We start from the raw sequence: 20,549 nt of genomic DNA, 5'->3' as shown, positions 1-20,549 counted from the left end.
TACATGCCGGTAATTCAAGCTACTGGTGGGGAGGAGGTGAGGTGGGAGGATTATTTTAGCCCAGAGGCTGAGGCTACAGTGAGCCATGATTGTGCCACTGCACTCCAGCCTGGGTAACAGAACAAGACCCTGTCTCAAAAAAGGAACAACAACAACAAAACAAAAAAACAAACAAAAAAAACAAAAAACATGGACAGCAATTACATCATGAAGCGGCTTCTATGCCCTCCAGCCACCTGCATTCCTGTTTTATTGATGTTCTAGGCTAAATATTACACAGGTTAGAATTTGGCATTAAGGAGATAGAGAATCCCAGAAAAACTTTAAAGCTACTCTTACCCCAAGGAAAAGGTTTTGAACACTGTATTTGATAACTTTCTCTTAAATTTTTAACATCACAATTGATATGGTTTGTATTTCTGTCCTTGCCCAAATCTCATGTCAAATTGTAATCCCCAATGTTGGAGGAGGGGGCTGGTGGGAAGTGATTGGGTCATGAGGGCAGATTTCCCCCTTGCTATTCTTGTTATAAACCTGGTTATTTAAAAGTGTGTAGACCTCCCCAAGCTCTCTTCCTCCGGCTCTAGCTATATAAGACATGCCTGCTTCCCCGTCGCCTTCCACCAAGACTGTAAGTTTCCTGAGGCCTCCCCGGCTTCCTGCATGCTTCCTGTGCAGCCTGCAGAACTGTAAGTCAATTAAACCTCTTTTCTTTATAAATTACCCAATCTCAGGTAGTTCTTCACAGCAATGTGAGAACAGACTAACAACAATCAACTCATGGCTCTAACACAAAAAATATAGGTAAGTTCAAAATTAACATATTACCACATCCAACTTCTTTATTCTCGAGAAAACAAGAAAGTCCAAGATCAAAGGAAAGCACCCGTTTTTAGTTAAACCCTAATATCTTTCTCAGGGCTCACTGCAGTCTGGCCATATCTCAAGCAGGTCTGTCCAATGGCTTGGAACATAGACTTTTGCAGTGAAACTTTAAAAACATTACTTGAATAAAGATTACACAAAAAAACCTAAATTCTAAGTGAGCACAACTATCGCTGAGACCCTGAAATTTCAGGAAATAAACATGGTTCAAAACTCAAACTGTTCATCAAAATAATTACGCAGGTCAGCCACCACTGCAGAACCATCTCTGCTCAGAGGAATTGAGTCAGCAATGACCGATCTCATCATCTCTTCATTAGCACATAAGCGGTTCAACTTGGGATACGCAAGGAGTCTCTGCAGAGGTACAAAAAATTTATCTCCAACCCAGAAGGGTGTGGGAGAGTTCTCTATCTTGGCCTTCTCAACCTCTGTGAAGACTGGTCCAAAGCATGGGACAGGGGCCTTTGAGCCACCAATGTCTTTGGGCTTATCACCCTGTTCCCCAGCCTGTTCTTTCTGCCTTGGCAGGTGGCTCACTCTTAAGCTTTCCACTTGTTGGGACACCTCATTAACCAACACGAGTTTAAAGAACCTTTCCTGCTGTAAGCTCGGGTATGAGGTGGTAAAAACCTGAAGGGAAAAAACAAAACACTTATAAGTGTATAATAATATATATAAATTTTCAAAGCCATCAATAACTTTTTTGCCATGTAAGAATAAATGTACATATTGAATATATGTCAGATCCTACTAATCGTAAATGCCTCAGTTATAATGGGAATCAAATCATTGACACATAGAAATTAACTATCTGATTTGCTTTCTAATGCTAATGCCCAATGTCTCCCAGCCAAGTTTCTACCAAGTCACATGTACCCAGTATTTCTACTTGATATTACAGGGGCAAAGGCAAAAAAAATGAAAAATGGTTCAGTTAAAAGGGAAAATGTGAGTAAGTGCAGTGGCTCACACCTGTAATCTCGGCATTTTAAGAAGGTGGGGCAGGAGGATTGCTTGAGGATGGAAGTTCAAGACCAGCCTGGGCAACATAGCGAGACCCTGTCTCTACGGGGAAAAAAAAAAAAAAAAAAGCTGAGCATGGTGATGCATGCCTGTAGTCCTAGCTACTTAGGAGGCTCAAGTGGGAGGATCGTTTATGCCCAGGAATTCAAGGTTACAGTGAGCCATGATTGTGCCAGTGCACTACAGCCTGGGTGACAGAACAAGACCCTGTCCCTAATTAAATAAATTTTTTAAAGAGGGGGAGGATGTGTTTCTTCTTCTTCTCTCTTTAAACCAAAAGGGTCTGAGAAGTTTGTAGGCTCAAAGAGTAATGTCCTAAGCCAAGCTGGGGAGAAACTGCTGCTGGCTTTCCCTTTTACTACTGATAATCCTGACAGATTACAAAAAGAGGTTGCTCAACTATTGCTTTGAAGTATTCTGGGTGTTTTTTTGTAGAGATGGAGATCTCACTATGTTGTCCAGGCTGCACTAGAACTCCTGGGTTCAAGCAGTCTTTCTACCTTGGCCTCCCAATGTGCTAGGATCACAGGTGTGAGCCACTGTACCCAGCTACTTTGAAGTATTCTAAGACTACCCCAGCAGATCATTCCCTTTAATATGCCTTGAAACACACCAAAAGGCCAGGCAGTCTCAAAGGACACCGTAGGCTAACTTGGACCGTAGTCGTGGGGCCTGAAGAATTCTCCTGGAGTAAACCACAAAGCAAGGTCATTTACACTCATCTCTACTTTGGGGAGTCTTACTCCCCAAAAAAGTTCACCATCCTAATGTACCTCTAGCCCTGATAGATATCTCACAAAGAATACTCACAGCTTTATAAACATGCTGATCATGCTGCTCTGAAAGACATGATTCTGTTGCCTTTCCTCCATTTTTCCGGAAGATTCCTATCTGGGTACAGTATCCAACATTCTCAGCTCCAGCTGGTGGTTCCCCGACACCAGTAAACTCCACAGAGTAATCATAGCGATTTGCCACATATAAAGCCCTGAAACCAAAACGAGGACAGCAATCATTTTTCTAAATGTAGAGCTACTGTTAAATAAGGAACCATTTCTGGTCAGCAGTAAAATAGAATGTGAAAAATACAATGAACATAAATTCTTCTAAGTTACAAATTCCTAACCACCAGTGTATTTATTTCTAAGAGAAGTCAAGGCAAGGATATAGTGTCAGTTTCCAATTTACCCTAAGAATATGGAAGAGGAAAGGAACATTATGGGCAGAGTGTAGGGGTAGACAAGGAGGCCACAGGGGCTCAACCCAACTACCCATTTGGGTTTGCAATTACACCAGAAAACATGACTAAACCTCAGGAGATACCCCGGGGAGGGGCATGAGGCTCATTCTCACTGTCCCAAACCTTCCCTCTGTTTTGTTCCTCATCTCCATGCCAGTACTACAGATGCCTTCACATAAAAGGTGCCCAGTGACCACACCCCCTTTCCACACTTGCCCAAATGCAATGGTTCCTTTGTGATCTTATTACATACTAAGTCACACATTGGAATCAATTTTATTGGAAGAAAGTACAAAACAATTTAGGTAATGTATGTATATTAATATTTATTTCCTAAGATTTTAAACTCCAACAGGATCCCAAATAAACAAAAACCCTTCTGAACTTACCAAGTCTGAAACTCCATTCTGGTCCACTCAAATTTATGATCTGAATCTCTTAAGGTCACTGATGGAAACAGGGGATTGAATTCAGAGTTTGGTGTGCTGATGACAATCATGGATGGAGACAGGTACCCAAATACCACTTCAGGAAATCTGGCCAGATCACCTGAATCCAAATGTTCTATTCTAAAATGGTTAATGACAAAGACATAATAAAATCTAGCTTCACTTGCACCTATTTTTCCAATTGATTTATCAAAAACAATTTCCATCTGTATATCGATTTCTCCCTTCTTTGAATATGTAATAATGCTTATATGACCTAAGAACAATTATTCGGGCCAGGCACAGTGGCTCACGCCTGTAATCCCAACACTTTGGGAGGCCAAGGTGGATGGATCACCCAAGGTCAAGAGTTAAAGACCAGCCCGGCCAACATGATGAAACCTTGTCTCTACTAAAAATACAATTTTGCTGGGTGTGGTGGTACACGCCTGTAATCCCAGCTACTCAGGAGGCTGAGGCGGGAGAATCACTTGAACCCAGCGGGCAGAGGTTGCAGCAAGCCAAGATTGCACCATTGCTCTCCAGCCTGGGTGGCAAGCAAAACTCAGTCAAGAAAGATAGAAAAAGAAAGAAGAAAGGAAGGAAGGAAAGAAAGAAAAGAAAGGAAAGAAGGAAAGAAAAGAAAGGAAAGAAAGAAAGAAAAGAAAGAGAGAAAAAGAGAGAGAGAGAGAAAGAGAAAGAGAGACAGACAGAAAGAGAGAGAGAGAAGAGAAGGGAAGGGAGGGGAGGGGAGGGGGGAAAAGAACAATTATTCATATATTCTCATCCTTTCCTACCCCCCAACTCCATCTATGATGCTCCCTTATCCAACTAAGGTCCTCCGTTGTGCTCTATGGCCTCATTATCAATACCTCTAAAAAAAAAAGTCTCTGAGGTTATACCTCCCTGATATAATGCATCAAGGAGGACAAAATCACTTCTATGATATTCTTGTCAAAAATGCATGCCCTGAATCTGATAATGAGGAGACACTCAGATAGAGGGACATTCTAGAAAATAGCACATATTCTTCAGAAATATCAAGGGCAAATAGGACCAGGCAGAAAGGCTGCACAGACCTGCTTCAGATTAAAGGAGCCCAGGTAAACATGACAAATGCCTTGTGTGATCTTGGGCCATTTTAAATTATAGCTAAATTTTAAAATAGCTATAGAAAGACATTACTGAAACAAATGATGAATGCTGAATGTGGACTTAGATTAGGTAATCGTACTGTATCAATGTTCAATTTCCTGACAGAGTTACATGGTTATGGTAACAAGTCTTTGTTCTTAGAATATATATACCAAGGTATCTAGGGGTAACAGGACACAGTGTATCCAACCTACTCTGAGATGGTTCAGATAAAAAATACATGTAGAAAATTATGTTTAGGGAAAAAGACAAAGTAAATAGGATCAAATATAAACAAGCGATAAATCTAGGTAAAGAACAGAGGCGAATTCCTTGGACCATTCCTGCAACTTCTGTAAATTTGCAATTATATAACAATTAAATGTTACCAAAACAGGGTCTGACAAAGTCTTGCTGCCATCCCATCTAAGTCAGTGTGTCCTAAGGAAACTAGACGTTGACAAAAATGCTTCACACAGGTCTGAGCTTCTATGCAATTCACAAGAAAATTGTGAGCCAGCCAGGCACAGTGGCTCACGCCTGTAATCCCAGCACTTTGGGAGGCCGAGGTGGGCAGATCACGAGGTCAGGGGTTCAAGACTAGCCTGGCCAACAGGGTGAAACCCCATCTCTACTAAAAATACAAAAAATTAGCCAGGTGTGGTGGCAGGTGCTTGTAATCCCAGCTGCTCGGGAGGCTGAGGCAAAAGAATCGCTTGAACCCAGGAGGCAGAGGTTGCAGTGAGCCGAGATCACGCCATTGCACTCCAGCCCGGGCGACAGTGCAAGAATCCGTCTCAAAAAAAAAAAAAAAAAAGAAAATTAGGAGCCATATTGAGTAAGCTGTAGAGAGACAATCTCCTTCCCCAGGCTGCAAGGACATCCCCATATCACCACTGGGCCTCTATTTCTCAGCAGGATGGTGATAGGCAGAAGCATCATCACTTTCCATCCAGTTACAGGGAGAAGCACTGAAGGTGAACTGATGACCTGTTTCACTAGTCAGTAACGGTCTCCGAGCTGTCAAATCTAGCCATTTCTTGAGTCTTCTTATTCTACTTGGCTTCTTTGCATCACCAGCGCAAATACTACCTATCATAACCACAACTTGTGGTTACAAGATAATTAGAGGGAAAGTTATTGCTTTACCACACGCTAGAAAATAAGAAAAGCTGAAAATAAATGAGCTAAGTATTTATTTCAAGAAGTTAGGAAAACACAGCAAATGAAACTCAAAATGAGCAGATGCAAGGAAATACAGAGGACATTTTTTTTTTTTTTTTTTTTTTGAGATAGAGTCTTGCTCTCGTCGCCCAGGCTGGAGTGCAATAGCACGATTTCGGCTCACTGCAACCTCCACCTCCTGGGTTCAAGTGATTCTCCTGCCTCAGCCTCCTGAGTCCCTGGGATTACAGGCACTCACCACCACCCCTAGCTAATTTTTGTATTTTTAGTAGAGACGGGGTTTCATCATGCTGGCCAGGTGATCTGACCTCAGGTGATCTGCCCACCTCAGCCTCCCAAAGTTCTGGGATTAGAGGCGTGAGCCACCATGCCCAGCTCAGAGGGAAATTTGTAAAAGCAAAACATACACACACTCTTAAACCTATGACCTACTCAGTAATCCCACTCACAAATGAAGTGAAATTTATCTTTGCACAAAACCTGTATGTGAATTTTTATAATCATTCTATCCATAATCACCCCAAGCTGGAAACAATCCAAATATCTTTAAATGGATAAAGAATGAAAGGTGGCACTTCCATACAATGGACTACTACTCAGAAATTATGAGGGACCAACTACTGACACACAGAAGAACTTAGATAACTCTCAAAGCCATCACAAAGTGAATGAAGATTGTCTCAAAAGTTACAAACTGTGGCCAGGCACGGTGGCTCACGCCTATAATCCCAGCACTTTGGGAAGCTGAGGTGGGTGGATCATGAGGTCAGGAGTTCAAGATCAGCCTGGCCAACATGGTGAAACCCTGTCTCTACTCAAAATACAAAAGTTAGCCAGGTGTGGTGGCACACTTCTGTAATCCCAGCTACTCGGGAGGCTGGGGCTGGAGAATGGCTTGAACCTGGGAGGCGGAGGTTGTGGTGAGCCGAGGTTGCGCCACTGCACTCCATGCACTCCAGCCTGGGCGATAGAAAGAGACTGCATCTCAAAAAAAAAAAAAAGTTACAAACTGTATGATTCTATTGTCATATATTCTCAAAAGGACAAAACTATAGTGATGGAAAATAGAGGAAGATGACCGCAAAGGAGTAGTACAAAATAGGTGTTTGGGGTGATGGGCTGTTCTGTACCCTGACCATAGTAATGGGTACATTAAACTATCTGTGTTCAAATTTACACAACTATACCCCCTAAAAATCATCAACTTTACATGTTTTTTTTTAAGTCATTAAAAATAAAGTCAAAAAACAAAGTGGGGGTAAGTATCTGCTATGTGTATCATAGTTACCGGGCTAATTCCCCTAATGTAAAAAGAAAGCATATGAATTACTAAGAAAAATATTAACAATCCAATAAGAAAGATTAATAAAAAAACACATAGTTCAGAGGAGTGCTCTGAACTCTGGAACAGGTGAAAATGTAATACAGGAAAAATATAAGTTGAAACTACACTGAGATTACTTTACTCCTATCAGACTGTCAAAGATCAAGTAGGATAAGACAATACTGGAAAAGTCACATGGTGAAGGGGTAGGAAAATAAACCCTCCTACATGAGCAACAGGCATGTGAATCAGTACAACTCCTAAGGAGGGCAGTTTGGCAAGGACTTCTGTGGTGGATGCTGCTAACTGTCCACCAAACTCTACTCTATTCTTCCTCCATAGTAAGAGTTGTCGCAAGCATATGGCTGCCCAGTTACAGGATCCATTTCCAGCCTCCTTTGCAGCCAGGTGTGACCACAAGCCTAAGTTCTCACAGAGGGTGAATGGAAGAGATGTTTTCCCCTTCTGGGTCTTAAAATATTTAGCATACATGCCTCTGTGATTTTCCCCTCTCCTGTTAACTGGGAGAATATGTCTGTGACCCAGCTATGACCACAGATGGGTTTAACACTCCAGGGGACTGTAGAACAAGACACAGGAATTTGGTTCCTAGTGACTTCAAGGAGCCAAGCCACTGCCATTCATGGACCAGTCAGTGGTTGGTCCATAATGTGAATGTGAAATGGTGCAGCTGTTACAGAAATATAAAACAGTATGCTAGTTCCTCAAAAAATTAAAAATAGAATTACCATATGATCCAGCATCTCCATTTCTGGATATATACCCAAATGGGTATTTGTATACCATGTTCAGAACAGCATTTTTTACAACAGCCAAAAAGTGGAAGCAACCCAAGTGTCTATCAACAGATAAATGCATAAACAGCCTACGGTATATACATATACCATGGATGATTCAGCCTTAAAAAGAAGGAATTTCTGACACATGCTACAGCATATGGGTGAACCTTGAAGATATTATGAGAGGTGGCATAAGCCAGTCACAAAAGGACAAATAATGCCTGATTCCACTGATAGAGACAGAAAATAGAACGGTGGCTACTAGGAGCCAGGAACTGGGAGTTGTTAGGTTGGTAATTGTTTTGGTTTTGCAAGACAAAAAGTTCTGTGGATGGATGGTAGTGTGGCAGCAAGACAATGTTAATGTATTTAATGCCACTGAACTGTACACTTAAAATGGCTGACATGGAAAATTCTGTTATGTGTATTTTACCACAATAAAAATAAAAATAATAGAAGAGGTACACGGGAAACTGAAACACTAACTTTAAGGAGGACAAACTGGATATATTTAAGTATGAATGATGAGACCAAAATACCTACGAGTAGATTTTCTCATTGCCAGTTGCTGTTCTAAACTTGATATATGGCTCTTTTGTTCTTCATTCAATTTTGTTTCTTGTAACTAATATGTTCCAGGCAATAGAAAATACAAAAAAATACAAAGTAAACTCTGCTTTGGAAGAGCAGTACATATTACTAAAAATTAGAAATCAGGCCAGGCACAGTGGCTCACGCCTGTAATCCCAGCACTTGGGGAGGCCGAGGCAGGCAGATCACATGAGGCCAGGAGTTGGAGACCAGTTTGGCCAACATAGCGAAACCTCATCTCTACTAAAAATACAAAAATTAGCTGGGCATGGTGGCATGTGCCTGTAATCCCAGCTACTCAGGTGACTGAGGCAAGAGAATCACCTGAACCTGGGAGGTGGAGGGTGCAGTGAGCCAAGATCGTGCCACTACATTCCAGCCTGGGTGACAGAGCGAGACCCTGTCTCAAAATACATAAATGCATACATACAAGCATAAATATATACATAAATAAAAACGAGAAATCAACCTGAACACACAACCAGGCAAACTGACCACAGAGCAAGCCCCTTAACTATTAAAAGTCATTAAGAAGCACCTATCTTAAGTTCCTAAATATCAATCCCCATTTAAAGGAAACAGAGCTCCTTTGAGAACTAAGGTATTCCAGGACCAGAGAAGGAAAATTAGGAGAGAGGCCTGGCACATCTGGGATGTCAGAGAGTACTCACAAAAATAAGAACTATCTCAAGACTCAGGAGCCAGCTCAATGGGGCCCCCGGTAGCCAACCCTGGGACAATTTGAAGAAGAAAATAAGTGCAGTAATAAATCACAAACCGTCAAAAAGTAAGAATTCATTAGTTCACTTACTGATAAATAAATAAGTGGGGAGAGGGAGGGCTCTTACTCCTGGTAAAATGCCAAGGGGTGACTGGTAAATGTCCAGAGGTAGTACTGGAATCACAGTAAACATCATTTGCCACCACTGTCATAAAGACTGAGTCAGACAAGAATCACTGATGACGCTAAATCTAGGGGGAAATACGAATGTGTGACAAAGTATCTGCATGGTCTCAGTATGTCTCCCTATTAGTCCTGAGAGAAAAAGGCAAAATCAAAACAGTAATTACACAGTGGAGCAAACACCTTGACTGGGGGGGCAGGAGAGGGGGAATCAAAATTAATATTATCAAGGAGGGACAGATGGACATTATGTGCTTCCAGATGGGAGGCCATGAGAAGGACCCAAATAACTTCTGTGGCATTCTGCAGTATTCCAAAGATGCAGAAGCTGAATCTCATCAATGGGAGCCCAAAATGAAAAAATATTCTTATTAAAAAACGGGGGACAGGGAACTGGTTACATAATACCCCTTGCCTTGGAAATAAGCTGAACTGTACATATTTATAGGATGCAGAGTGGTAGTTTGATACATGTAGACAATGTGTAATGATCAAGTCACAGTAATGAGGATCTCCATCACCTCAAACATTTATCATTTCATGTTACAAACATTCAAAATCCTCTTCTAGCTCTTTGAAAACACAACTGTTAACTATATTCACCCTACAGTGCTATAGAACAATAAAACGGTATCTAGCTGTAATTTTGTATCCATTAACCAATCACTCCCTATCCTCTCCTCCTTGCTACCCTTCCCAGCCAATAATAATTCTACTCTCTACTTAAATTTAAGCTAATTTTTTAGGCTCCCAGATATGAGAACCTATGGTATTTATCTTTCTATGCCTGACTTATTTCACTTAATGCCCTCCAGGTTCATCCATGACAATTTCATTCCTTTTTAGGGCTGAATAGTATTCCATTGTGCATATGTATCACTTTTTTCTTTTTTTTTTGAGACGGAGTTTTGTTCGTTGCCCAGGCTGGAGTTCAATGGTGCAATCTTGGCTCACTGCAACCTCTGCCTCCCAGGTTCAAGTCATTCTCCTGCCTCAGCCTCCCAAGTAGCTGGGATTACAGGGGCCCACCATGACGCCCATCTAATTTTTTTGTATTTTTACTAGAGATGGGGTTTCACCATGTTGGCCAGGCTAGTCTTGAACTCCTGACCTCAGGTGATCCACCTGCCTCGGCCTCCCAAAGTGCTAGGATTACAGGCGTGAGCCACCATGCCCTGCCTAAATACCACATTTTCTTTATCCATTCATCTACTGATGGACATTTAGGTAGATTCCATATCCTGGCTACTATGCTGTAATAAACATTGGGGTGCAGATCTCTCTTCAATATAACTGATTTCTTTCCTTTGGATAAATACCCAGTAGTGGGATTGCTAGATCACATGGCAGTTCTTTTTTCAGTTTTTTGAAAAACCTCCACACTGTTTTCCATAGCGGCTGTACTAATTTACATTCACACCAATTTATATGAGTTCCCTTTCTCTGCATCCTTGCCAGCATGTATTTTCTTTTTAATAACAGCCATTCTAAATGGGGTGAGATATCTCACTGCGCTTGAGTCGCACTTCCCTGATGACTAGTGATGTTGAGCGTTTTTTCACCTACTTGTTAACCATCTGCATGTCTTTTGAGAAATATCTATTCAGGTCCTCTACCCACTTTTTAATTATTTGGGGGTTTTTTGCTGTTGAGATTCTTATATATTCTAGATATTAATCCCTTGATGAATACTTTGCAAATATTTTCTCCCATTCTATAGGTTCTGTTCACTCTATTCTTTGCTGCGCAGAAACCTTTCAGTTTCATATATTCCCATTTGTGTATTTGTTTGTAGCCTGTGCTTTTGTAGTCTGACTCAAAATCTTTGCCTAGACCAATGTCCTGAAGCATTTCCTGTTTCCTTCCAGTACTTTCATAGTTTTAGGTCTGCAATTAACTCTTTAATCCATCTTGAGTTGATGCTTGTATACAGTGAGAGATAGGAGTCTAATTTCATTCTGCATATGGATATGCAGTTTTCCCAGTACCATTTATTGAAGAGGTTGTCCTTTTGCCAATGTATGTTCTTGGTGTCTTTGTTGAAATCAGTTGGATGTAAATGCATGAATTTATTTCTGGGTTCTCTCTATTCTGTTCCATTGGTCTATGTCTCTGTTTTTATACCAGAACCACGATGTGTTTATTACTACTGCTTTGTAGTACATTTTCAAGTAGTGTGAGGCCTCCAACTTTTAAACTGAATTTTTTAGTAGAGGCAAAGGGCCATGTGTATACCCTTAATTGATTCAGAAAAAAAAATAACTCTAAAGGGAGATGGAAGAGGGGTGAACAGGAGAGCGAGGGTGCAATGTACAAATGATTTAAAAAGTGAGATGTTAACATCTGGATAAAGAGGGGTATAGGTATTCTTGGTACTACGTATTTATGGCAATTTATCTGTATACTTGAAATTTCTAAGTAAAATGTTGGAAAAGCAGAGTAAAAAGATATTCCCAACCAATGAGCAGTTTTCCTTACAATAATCAAGACCTAAATACTTAGGACACTAAGATCACTGAGACTTATTCAGGTTTTTCAAATGAACAGTTATATAGTGTATCAGTTTAAAACTTACAATTCAATACACGTTATCAAGTCAAATCCAAGCAAACGAGAGTCTCTCTCCACAACGGAGCCATGATACAATGTGATGGTCAAATTCAGATCCCGAGGTTTCAGAAAATCCCCCAAGAAAGGAGCTAACGAATCCCTGCAAAATAATTATTGAAGAAACTTTCTGAACACGATCTATTTGAAAATTCTCACCAGCTACAGAACTCAGATCCTCTGATAATTATCTTCTGCCTCTATTGATATAAGTCTGACATGGTCTGTTTTCCTTGTCTTGATATATTAAACACCAGGTCATGGGGAAACTTCCTCTCACAGTGGGAAGTTACTGGCCAATGAAAAAAAGACTTTGAATATTTAATATTGTTATATTGTTTTCATTTGTAATACTTTTGGTTTTCCAGCTTACTTTGATTCAGTGATTTTGAGATTTTTGTTCTTTAGAAAAAGAATATTCTTGAAGCAATCTGTGGAAATCTAATATATACATACTTATACACAAGAGATAGGAGAAATGCTATAGTTCAAAATGCAGGCGGTGACCTGGAGCCTTGGCCTCAGTGTTCTGGGGCATTTTAAATCATCTGCTATAAATTATCATAGTGTCCCCAGCATTAAAGTGATGAGATTTTGCTATCTGAATTTTAATTTGCAATGCTTTGACTATTATAATCATTTAATTGAGGCTATTCTTTAAGTTGGTAGCAATAAAATGCAGGTATTTTTAGTGTTATGGCAAAGCCTGATTATTCAGTGAGCTGAAGATCCCTAATAGCCTCAATCTTTTAAAACAAATATAAAATCAACATTTTCTCTAAACTCAATAATACCACTAGTTTTAGATTAATGCATAATTCTTTCAGAAACTAAGTATTACCCTCTCCATCGTAATTTATCCTCATTAATATCTACTCCAACAAGCAATTCAATGCATGGATTGACTTTTAGCAGCCTTAAGAGTGAAGTATCACCACATCCCAGGTCTGCAACCTGTAGATGAAACAGAATGTTATTTCAAAGACATTTATAGCCAGAGAAGTATGATCAAAAACTTTTTTTTGAGGAGGAGAGAGTATATATCAGTAATAAAATAATAAAAGTATTATATGGAAGGATCTTTTTGGCAGAAGATTCTACACACACACACACACACACACACACACACACACACAAATTAACCTAAGACTTTATAAGCCCATAGGCAAATTTCTATTTGATCATAGTAAAATGGAAAGGTCCATTCCTATTCCAGAACAACTGTTATTGTCTATATTGAACTAATGAGAAACAATTACATACACACAGTTTTCCCATTCAAGATCAGAATCCGGAGTCAAATATTCTCAGCATATTTCAGCAAATAAAGCTTTCTAAAACTTAGCTTTCACCCCTCACACATTTATTTCATTAAACAATTACCTCAAACCATCTGAAATTCCATACTGAACTCTGAGCTGCCAAAAAGCCAATTTTAGATGCTTTACCTGAATACACATGCCTAGATGGCTACAAAGATATAAACTGATACCTGCACCTTTGTGTGCAAGTGTAGAAACAGGAGTGGTGCAGTTAAGGGAAACCTGCACACACAGGAATCTTCACTGTCTTCAACATCAAGCAGAAAAGAAAGCTTTCATCTAGAAATTCACCTTACCCACATCTAATCCACATCCAATCCATTAGTATAGTAACCAGGTATGGATGGATGGATGTAGATTATTTGCAATTATGACTTTACTCTGAAGTTAACCGAGTAGGCTCATTATGATCTAATTTTCTTTTTGAGACGCGATCTTGCTCTGTTGCCCAGGCTGGAGTGCAGGTGATAAAAGCTCACTGCAGCCTCAACCTCCTGGGCTCAAGGGATCCTCCCACCTCAGCCTCCTGAGTAGCTGAGACTATAGGCACGCACCACCATGCCCAGCTAATTTTATTTTTTGTAGACACAGGGTCTCACTCTGGTGCCAGGCTGGTCTCAAACTATCCACCTGCCTCAGCCTTCCAAAGTGCCGGAATTAGAGGTGTAAACCATCGCATCCGGCCCATTATCATCTAATTTTAAAAGAACCACAATACCTGTGGCTACAATACCAGTTTGCCCAATATTCTAACTAAATGCTCTAGAAATATGGTACCCACAAGATCACATCCAACTACAAAATCTTAAGATTTTCTTCAAATTTGAACCTGACAATGCTGAATTCTATCTGAGCCCTGTGTTTCTGGCATCTGCTAAAGGAATCCACCTGTGCTTTGTATTCCAGGAAAGGGCTCACTGCAAAAAACCACCCTCCTCCATAAAACTTAGATAAGATTCCTTGTGTTTCCATTCTTTGCCTCAAATGATCATCATGAATACTTGTCCCCACTGATCAATGGGAAGAAAATTCCTTTTTTAACCATACTTTATTCAAACTTTCCTTCTTCCCCCAGGGCCCTGAACTTCTTCCCCCAGGCCCTGAACAGGGGCCTGAGGAAACAGACCCCTCCTTAAGGCTCCCCATTCTACTGTCCTTTCAAATCACCCTTTCATCCCACCTCCCTAGTTTCTAGCTTTGTTCACTTCTCCAGTAAAAGAAAAACCCCTTTTGCTTAACTCTTGAGACACTTGCAGATCTTGTGGTTACGGCATTCTCCCTACTGCAATAACCCCTGTGAAAAGTCTCTCCATACTAATCCATTTGACAAAACACTTCATAAGACTAGTCTACTAGTCTTAATAATTAAATGTTTGGAAAGAGAAATACCTACCTTCTTAGGCTCATGTTGATCCACTAAATTTTTAACGAACTGGTACCGCTGTCTGTATAGTGGAGGTTTAAACTGAATTGCCGTCTCCCTAGGAACTTCTTCAAAATTACCGTCAACCACACTACTGCACTGAAGTTCACAAACAAAAAAAGGTTCTAAATCATGCATGACTTCAGAAATTAAATAAGGGGCAAAAAAAAAAAAACTTTATTTCCCCCAATCACTTTGAAAAACACACTGGCCTTCACAAACCCTTTGTCCTAAAATCATTAGGTAGCACTGCATTTCCTCCACAGTTCATGTAAGCATCCTCTCATGCCTTTTAACAAGTGAGAATCTAGCTGTATGCTCCCTATAGCTTAGTTTCAGCTGAAGGGAACATTACTAATGAATGTATTCAATGAAAACAATTAGAAGACTCCTAACCATAAGGGACCTTTTGTGGAGTGAGTCGCCAAAGCCTGTGGTCCAAGTAGGCAGGAGGCTGGAAAATATTTATAATGACTGACGATATATATATATATATATTTTTTTTTCCCCCAAGATGGAGTCTTGCTCTGTCACCCAGGCTGGAGTGCAGTGGCGCGATCTCAGCTCACTGCAACCTCCGCCTCCCTCAATTCAAGCAATTCTCCTGTCTCAGCCTCCCGAGCAGCTGGGATTACATTACAGGCATGCACCACCATGCCTTGCTAATTTTTGTATTTGGTAGTGACGGGTTTCACCATGTTGGCCAGACTCTTCTTGAACTTCTGACCTCGTGATCCACCTGCCTCGGCCTCCCAAAGTGCTGGGATTACAGGCATGAGCCATCACACCCAGCCAACACTCTCTTTTTAAGAGATAGGATCTCACTAGTCGCCCAGACTGGTTTAAAATTTCTAGGCTCAAGCAATCCTCCCTGACTCTCTCCCTGACCAAACTTTAGTCAGGTTCCTCTGAGCCATCTTCTTGAATAGACCTCAACTCTGGCCCCAATCCTATCTTTGCGCTGCCTAGCTCAGTTTTAATAAGAATACTTCTAAGTCAGTTTAGACAGAATCTTCTACCCCTGATATCTGATCACCCTATCTGGTCAAATTCTTCATCTTTGCAATGTTCTTATTGCAACAGTCCTCAATAAAGTCAAACTAATTTTTTCTTTAACATGACCCCAAGAAAAAACAGAATTTATAAGATTAATCTGTAATAGCTGTTACTATTCCTATACAGCAGTATTATAAAAGTAGTCCAAAGGGTATTTGATATCTGGTGTAGCACTGTCCAATAGATAAAATACAAGTAGGCAACTTTCTTGTAGCCCAAGAATTGGAATTATAATTGGAATTAGAATATTTAACCCAATATATTGAAAATTAATTTCTACATAAAATCAATATAAGAGATTTTAGATTCTTGTTTTTCACATTAAGTCTTCAAAATCCAGTGTGCTACATATTTTGTACTTCTGCATCTCAGTTCCAAAACTTTCATCAGAAATACTTGTCTGTATTGGATTTAAAAACTTTACATTTAAAATATACACTCACATACCCAAGTTATTCCAAACATACTTTTTTTCCAATAATGTAATCAAATATCCATTTTTAAACTTAAAATTAAAAATGAAGTTATGATCCCAGGTGGTCAGCGCTGCAGTTAGCTGTGACTGGGCCAGTGCATTCCAGCCTGGGCAACAGAGCAAGACCCTGTCTTAAAAAAAAAAAAAAAAGTTAAATTTCAGTTCCTCAGTTCCACTAGCCACATTTCAAGTGCCCACTTGCCATGTGTAGCTACTAGACAGTAGGGAGCTACACCTTAGATACTCCCAATGTGGTTTCCAAACCAGTGGCATCTTCACCTAGAAACTTTAGAAACACAAAAGCTTGGGCCTCACCCTAGACCTCCTTAAACAGAATCTGCAGCTTAACAAAATCCCCAGGTGATCCATATGCACGACCACATTGGGGAACACTACTTAGAGTGTTTTTAAAATAGATTTTGCTACTTTAACATCTAGTGATAAAAGTAAAAACATTCATTTTACTTACATACACAAAATGTGACGCTTTCATCTATGTATACCCTTGTTTACCTCAACCAACACCCCAGGAAATGCTAGGACCTAAATGTGATCAATTTTGCTTGCAATTATCTCACAATACATCCAGGTGATAACTCTTAAGAGTCAAATACGCAGCTAAGAAGGGTGGCATTACCTGTAGATTATTTTCTTCCATTTTGTTTCGAGGTTTTGTTGAAACAAAAATGAAGATTTATCCTTCAGGTTCTATTTGAGAGAAATCAGCACTGACTCAGCTGTAATAAATACAAAACCGTTTTTGTAAAGCGATGCCTGAAGGAAATAGCTGCCTAGCTCAGTAGGAAAGAACGAAAGCCTTTTTTTTTTTTTTTTTTTTTTTTTTTTTTTTTTTGAGACGGAGTCTCGCTCTGTCGCCCAGGCTGGAGTGCCTCTTCTTACTCCTTACTACAGTATATAATTTAAATAGAACGCTTAAAAGTAAATAATGAATTCACCTCTGGATACTCAAAAACAAAAACACGAAAGCAGGACTCGAACAGATATTTATACACTGAAGTTCATAGCATTATTCACAGTAGCCCATCTGTGGATTAAATGTGGACTACCATTTAATCCACTGAATGTATCCAGTATTTTTTCAGACATTCACAAACAGGCTCAGAAAGGGTAAGTTTTCACTACGTCAAACCCTACTAAGAGTGAAAACAGCCATCCTTTCCCTTTACTATCATAAATAGTTCAATTAGATACAAACGGAGCAATCTTAGGAGTTCTGCCCACTTCATTGCTAAGACTCTCAACTTCAAATTTTTTCAAAAATTTTTCCACACATCGTCAAAATGAAATTTCGAGGGGGAAAAAAGTGTCCTTGATAAACTAGAGATGCTCCAACATCTATCCAATTCACTCACGAACTTGAATTTAAATTTTGGTTCTCTATTACACATGTGTCTCCAACAACTAGACTTTAGTCTGGAACCTAGGCAACATGTTAGTCACCAACTTGTATTATGAAACCCTGCTCACTGAAACCAACGCTTCTGTCTTTGCACGGGCCGTCGCTTCCATCACCTTGCGGTAAGACGCATGCCCAACAGAAAAAGCAAAGCTCGGTGCGGAGCCGCCGGCGTCCTCAACTCAGCGCCGCCCTGACGCCCGCGCACGCACGGCCTCGCTGCGTGACGCTACCGCCGCGGCTACGCCGGCGCCCGCACCCGCGCTTGGGCCTCCCCGCGGGGCTCGCCAACCTCGTGCGCTCTCACGGTCGGCCCTGGGCCCCGGGAGCCTCATGGTGCGCCGAGCTCCGTCCCTCTAGGCTCTCGGCTCCAAGGCGTCGGTTTTGCGTCTCGTAACGGCTGCTGTGGCGCATGCCCGGAAGCCATTTTCAAGGTCCTCGTCCGAACCTTGGCGAGGACCCCTGCGCCCGCCGCGCCGTTCACCCCGCTAGCGTGCGGCTGCGACCCGGCACGGTACGGCAGTTGTTGGCGGAGGCCCCCAACTCCGAGCGCGTCCGCAGACCGCGAGCCGGAAGGCGGCCGTTGGGTTCGTGGCGCTCCCGAGGCGTGGCAAAGGCCTAAAAACGGTCCCGGCCAGCGGAAGGCGGCAAGAGGAGCAGCAAGGCTCCACGCGAGGAGGCCGGCGGCTGGAGTCCCAGTCAGCCTCCGATTTCATCCCAGAGCAGTCCACGGGGGCCTTAAAGGAATGTAGGCTGGGTGAAGTTGGCCCAGTGACACCTGCGCTCAGAAAAACGTTCTTTCCGCTCCCAACGCCCCCCTCCCCCGCCACCCGACCCCCGAAATAGTTTTCCCCGAGTGTTGTGGATAGAACTGTCAGATCTCTTGGAAAAGTTATTGTATCCTGCCAGCCTTCCCTCTGGAGACCCTACTTAATATATATAAGTATTTTCTTTCTTGTGTGTGATGGAAGAGTATTAGGGGAGTGAGGGGAGGGACGAAGCTGCCTTCTTTAGGGAAAAAAGATTGACTTATATTTTAAAAGATGCAAAAGCTGGTGTTTTTGCTACTGAATTAATAGCCTATTAATATTCCATAAACGATGTATTGGAACTGTATTTTCGAACATTTAACACCTATATGCAAAGCACTATGCTAACAGCTTGAGGGTAACACAATGATAAATGACACCAATCTTGTTTTTGGTATTTTGGGGAGTCTAGTGTCATAGGTAAAGAAGTACATAACTAACAATAAGGTTCGAAAATTCAATTTTAAGGCCCGGCGCCGTGGCTCCCGCCCGTAATCCCAGCACTTTGGGGGATCACTTGAGCCCAGGAGTGTGAGACCCCATCTCTACCAAAAAAAAGAAATTAGCTGGGCATGGTGGCGCCTGCCTGTGGTCCCAACTGTTTGGGAGGCTGAGGCCAGAGGATCACTTGAGCCCAGGAGTCTGAGCCTGCAGTGAGCTATGATTGCACCACTGCACTCCAGTCTGGGCGACAGAACCAGACCATGTCTCAAAAAAAACTCGATAATTTCACATTACAGTTTGAGAGGTTCCTGTTGACTTGGGGAAACTAGTTTTAGCAGACTTCATTAAAGGAGTGTACACCTTACTACAGGATGTAATTTAAAATAGAATGTTTAAGAGTAAATAATAAATTCACTTCTGGGTATATACTCAAAGCAGGAATTCAAACAGGTATTTGTACACCAAAGTTCGTAACAGCATTATTCACAGTAGCCAAAATGTGGAAACAACCCGAATGTCCATTAAAGGATGAATAAACAAAATGTGATATACATACAATGGAATATTCAGCCTTTATTTTTCCAATCAGAGTTTCAGGAAAATCAACCTTTAAAAGGAGTGAAACTCTAACATTTGCCGCCACATGGATGAATCTTGATGACATTATGCTGAGTGATATATAATCAGTCACAGAAGGACAAATACTGCATGATTCAATTTATATCAGGTACCTAGAGTAGCCAAATTCATAGAGACAAAGTAGAATGGTGGTTGCTATGGGCTGAGAGGAGGAGGGAATTGAGAGTTGTTTAATGGGTGATGGAGAAGTTTTGTAGATAGGATGGTTGCACTGAATGCCACTGAACTTAAAAATTGTTAAAATGGTTTTATGTATATTTAGCACAGTTTAAAAATTTTTAAGGAAAATGTAAAAGCTATTATCTATACAGCATTCCTGGATCTAGGGTTTTTGCCTCCCCTGCTGGTTAGCCCATTTACCAACTTGAACTCCTCATGTCCAGTTCCCTCTCCAGATTTGCCTATTTCATCATTCTCCTGGCCTCCTACTCTTATTAGAGTCTGAAAAGTCATCCTTGGCTCTGTCCACTTCTGTCCTTCCCACACTTGGACAATCACCAAATTTTGACCTCTTCAAGCTGTCATCTACCATCTGTTCCTTCCCACAGCTAATAGCTTAGCCTCTGTCATCTCATTTTGTCATTATAACTCATCTTTCCTTCGTACACAAGGTAAGTCCTACTGAGTTATAGACCATGTAACGTCTTTTAAGAGTGGATTTTAAGTCAAATAGGCCTTAAATCCTGATTTTACTATTACTGCATAACCTTTGGAAGTTGACATCCTCTCTGAGTGTTAGGGGTTTTTTTTAAGTTAAAAAATGAGAAATGATTACTTATTTGGTAAATGTGTATAGAGTATTTATTATGGATCAAGTACTGGTTTGAATTAAAAAGACAG

The 20,549-nt window shown here is 40.9% G+C and overlaps 1 protein-coding gene across 5 annotated transcripts; it reads right to left on the bottom strand.

Annotated features, from left to right (window-relative positions):
* Nucleotides 1-823: 823 nt before the first annotated feature.
* HENMT1 (HEN methyltransferase 1) lies at nt 824-19,167 on the bottom strand. 5 transcript variants are annotated; one of them, XM_012500570.2, is made up of 10 exons: nt 18,110-19,167; nt 17,038-17,137; nt 14,840-14,968; nt 12,966-13,078; nt 12,093-12,227; nt 3,541-3,720; nt 2,722-2,899; nt 2,513-2,596; nt 1,861-1,953; nt 1,060-1,518 (listed from the first exon to the last, which is right to left on the bottom strand). In XM_012500570.2, the coding sequence occupies exons 2-10, from the start codon at nt 17,056-17,058 to the stop codon at nt 1,093-1,095; spliced, it is 1,359 nt and encodes a 452-aa protein (XP_012356024.1). In that variant the 5' UTR covers nt 17,059-17,137; nt 18,110-19,167; the 3' UTR covers nt 1,060-1,092. The 5 variants fall into 5 exon arrangements, with proteins under 5 accessions (XP_030680821.1, XP_030680822.1, XP_003267919.1 ...); XM_003267871.3 differs by lacking the exons at nt 1,861-1,953; nt 2,513-2,596 and having other exon boundaries at nt 825-1,518; nt 17,889-19,167; XM_003267872.4 differs by lacking the exons at nt 1,861-1,953; nt 2,513-2,596 and having other exon boundaries at nt 825-1,518.
* Nucleotides 19,168-20,549: the final 1,382 nt, after the last annotated feature.

Source organism: Nomascus leucogenys, chromosome 12, assembly GCF_006542625.1.
Source record: "Nomascus leucogenys isolate Asia chromosome 12, Asia_NLE_v1, whole genome shotgun sequence".
NCBI classification, from domain to species: domain Eukaryota; kingdom Metazoa; phylum Chordata; class Mammalia; order Primates; family Hylobatidae; genus Nomascus; species Nomascus leucogenys.
This window is presented reverse-complemented; position numbering and strand designations above follow the sequence as displayed.

Coding starts and splice junctions, on each gene's coding strand:
- HENMT1 (XM_012500570.2), bottom strand. CDS start 17,058: ATGGAAGAAAATAATCTACAG. Junction 2,597..2,721: donor ATCAGCATGTTTATAAAGCT/GTGAGTATTCTT, acceptor GGTTTACTCCAG/GAGAATTCTTCAGGCCCCAC. Junction 1,519..1,860: donor TTAAAATGCCGAGATTACAG/GTGTGAGCCACT, acceptor TTTTCCCTTCAG/GTTTTTACCACCTCATACCC.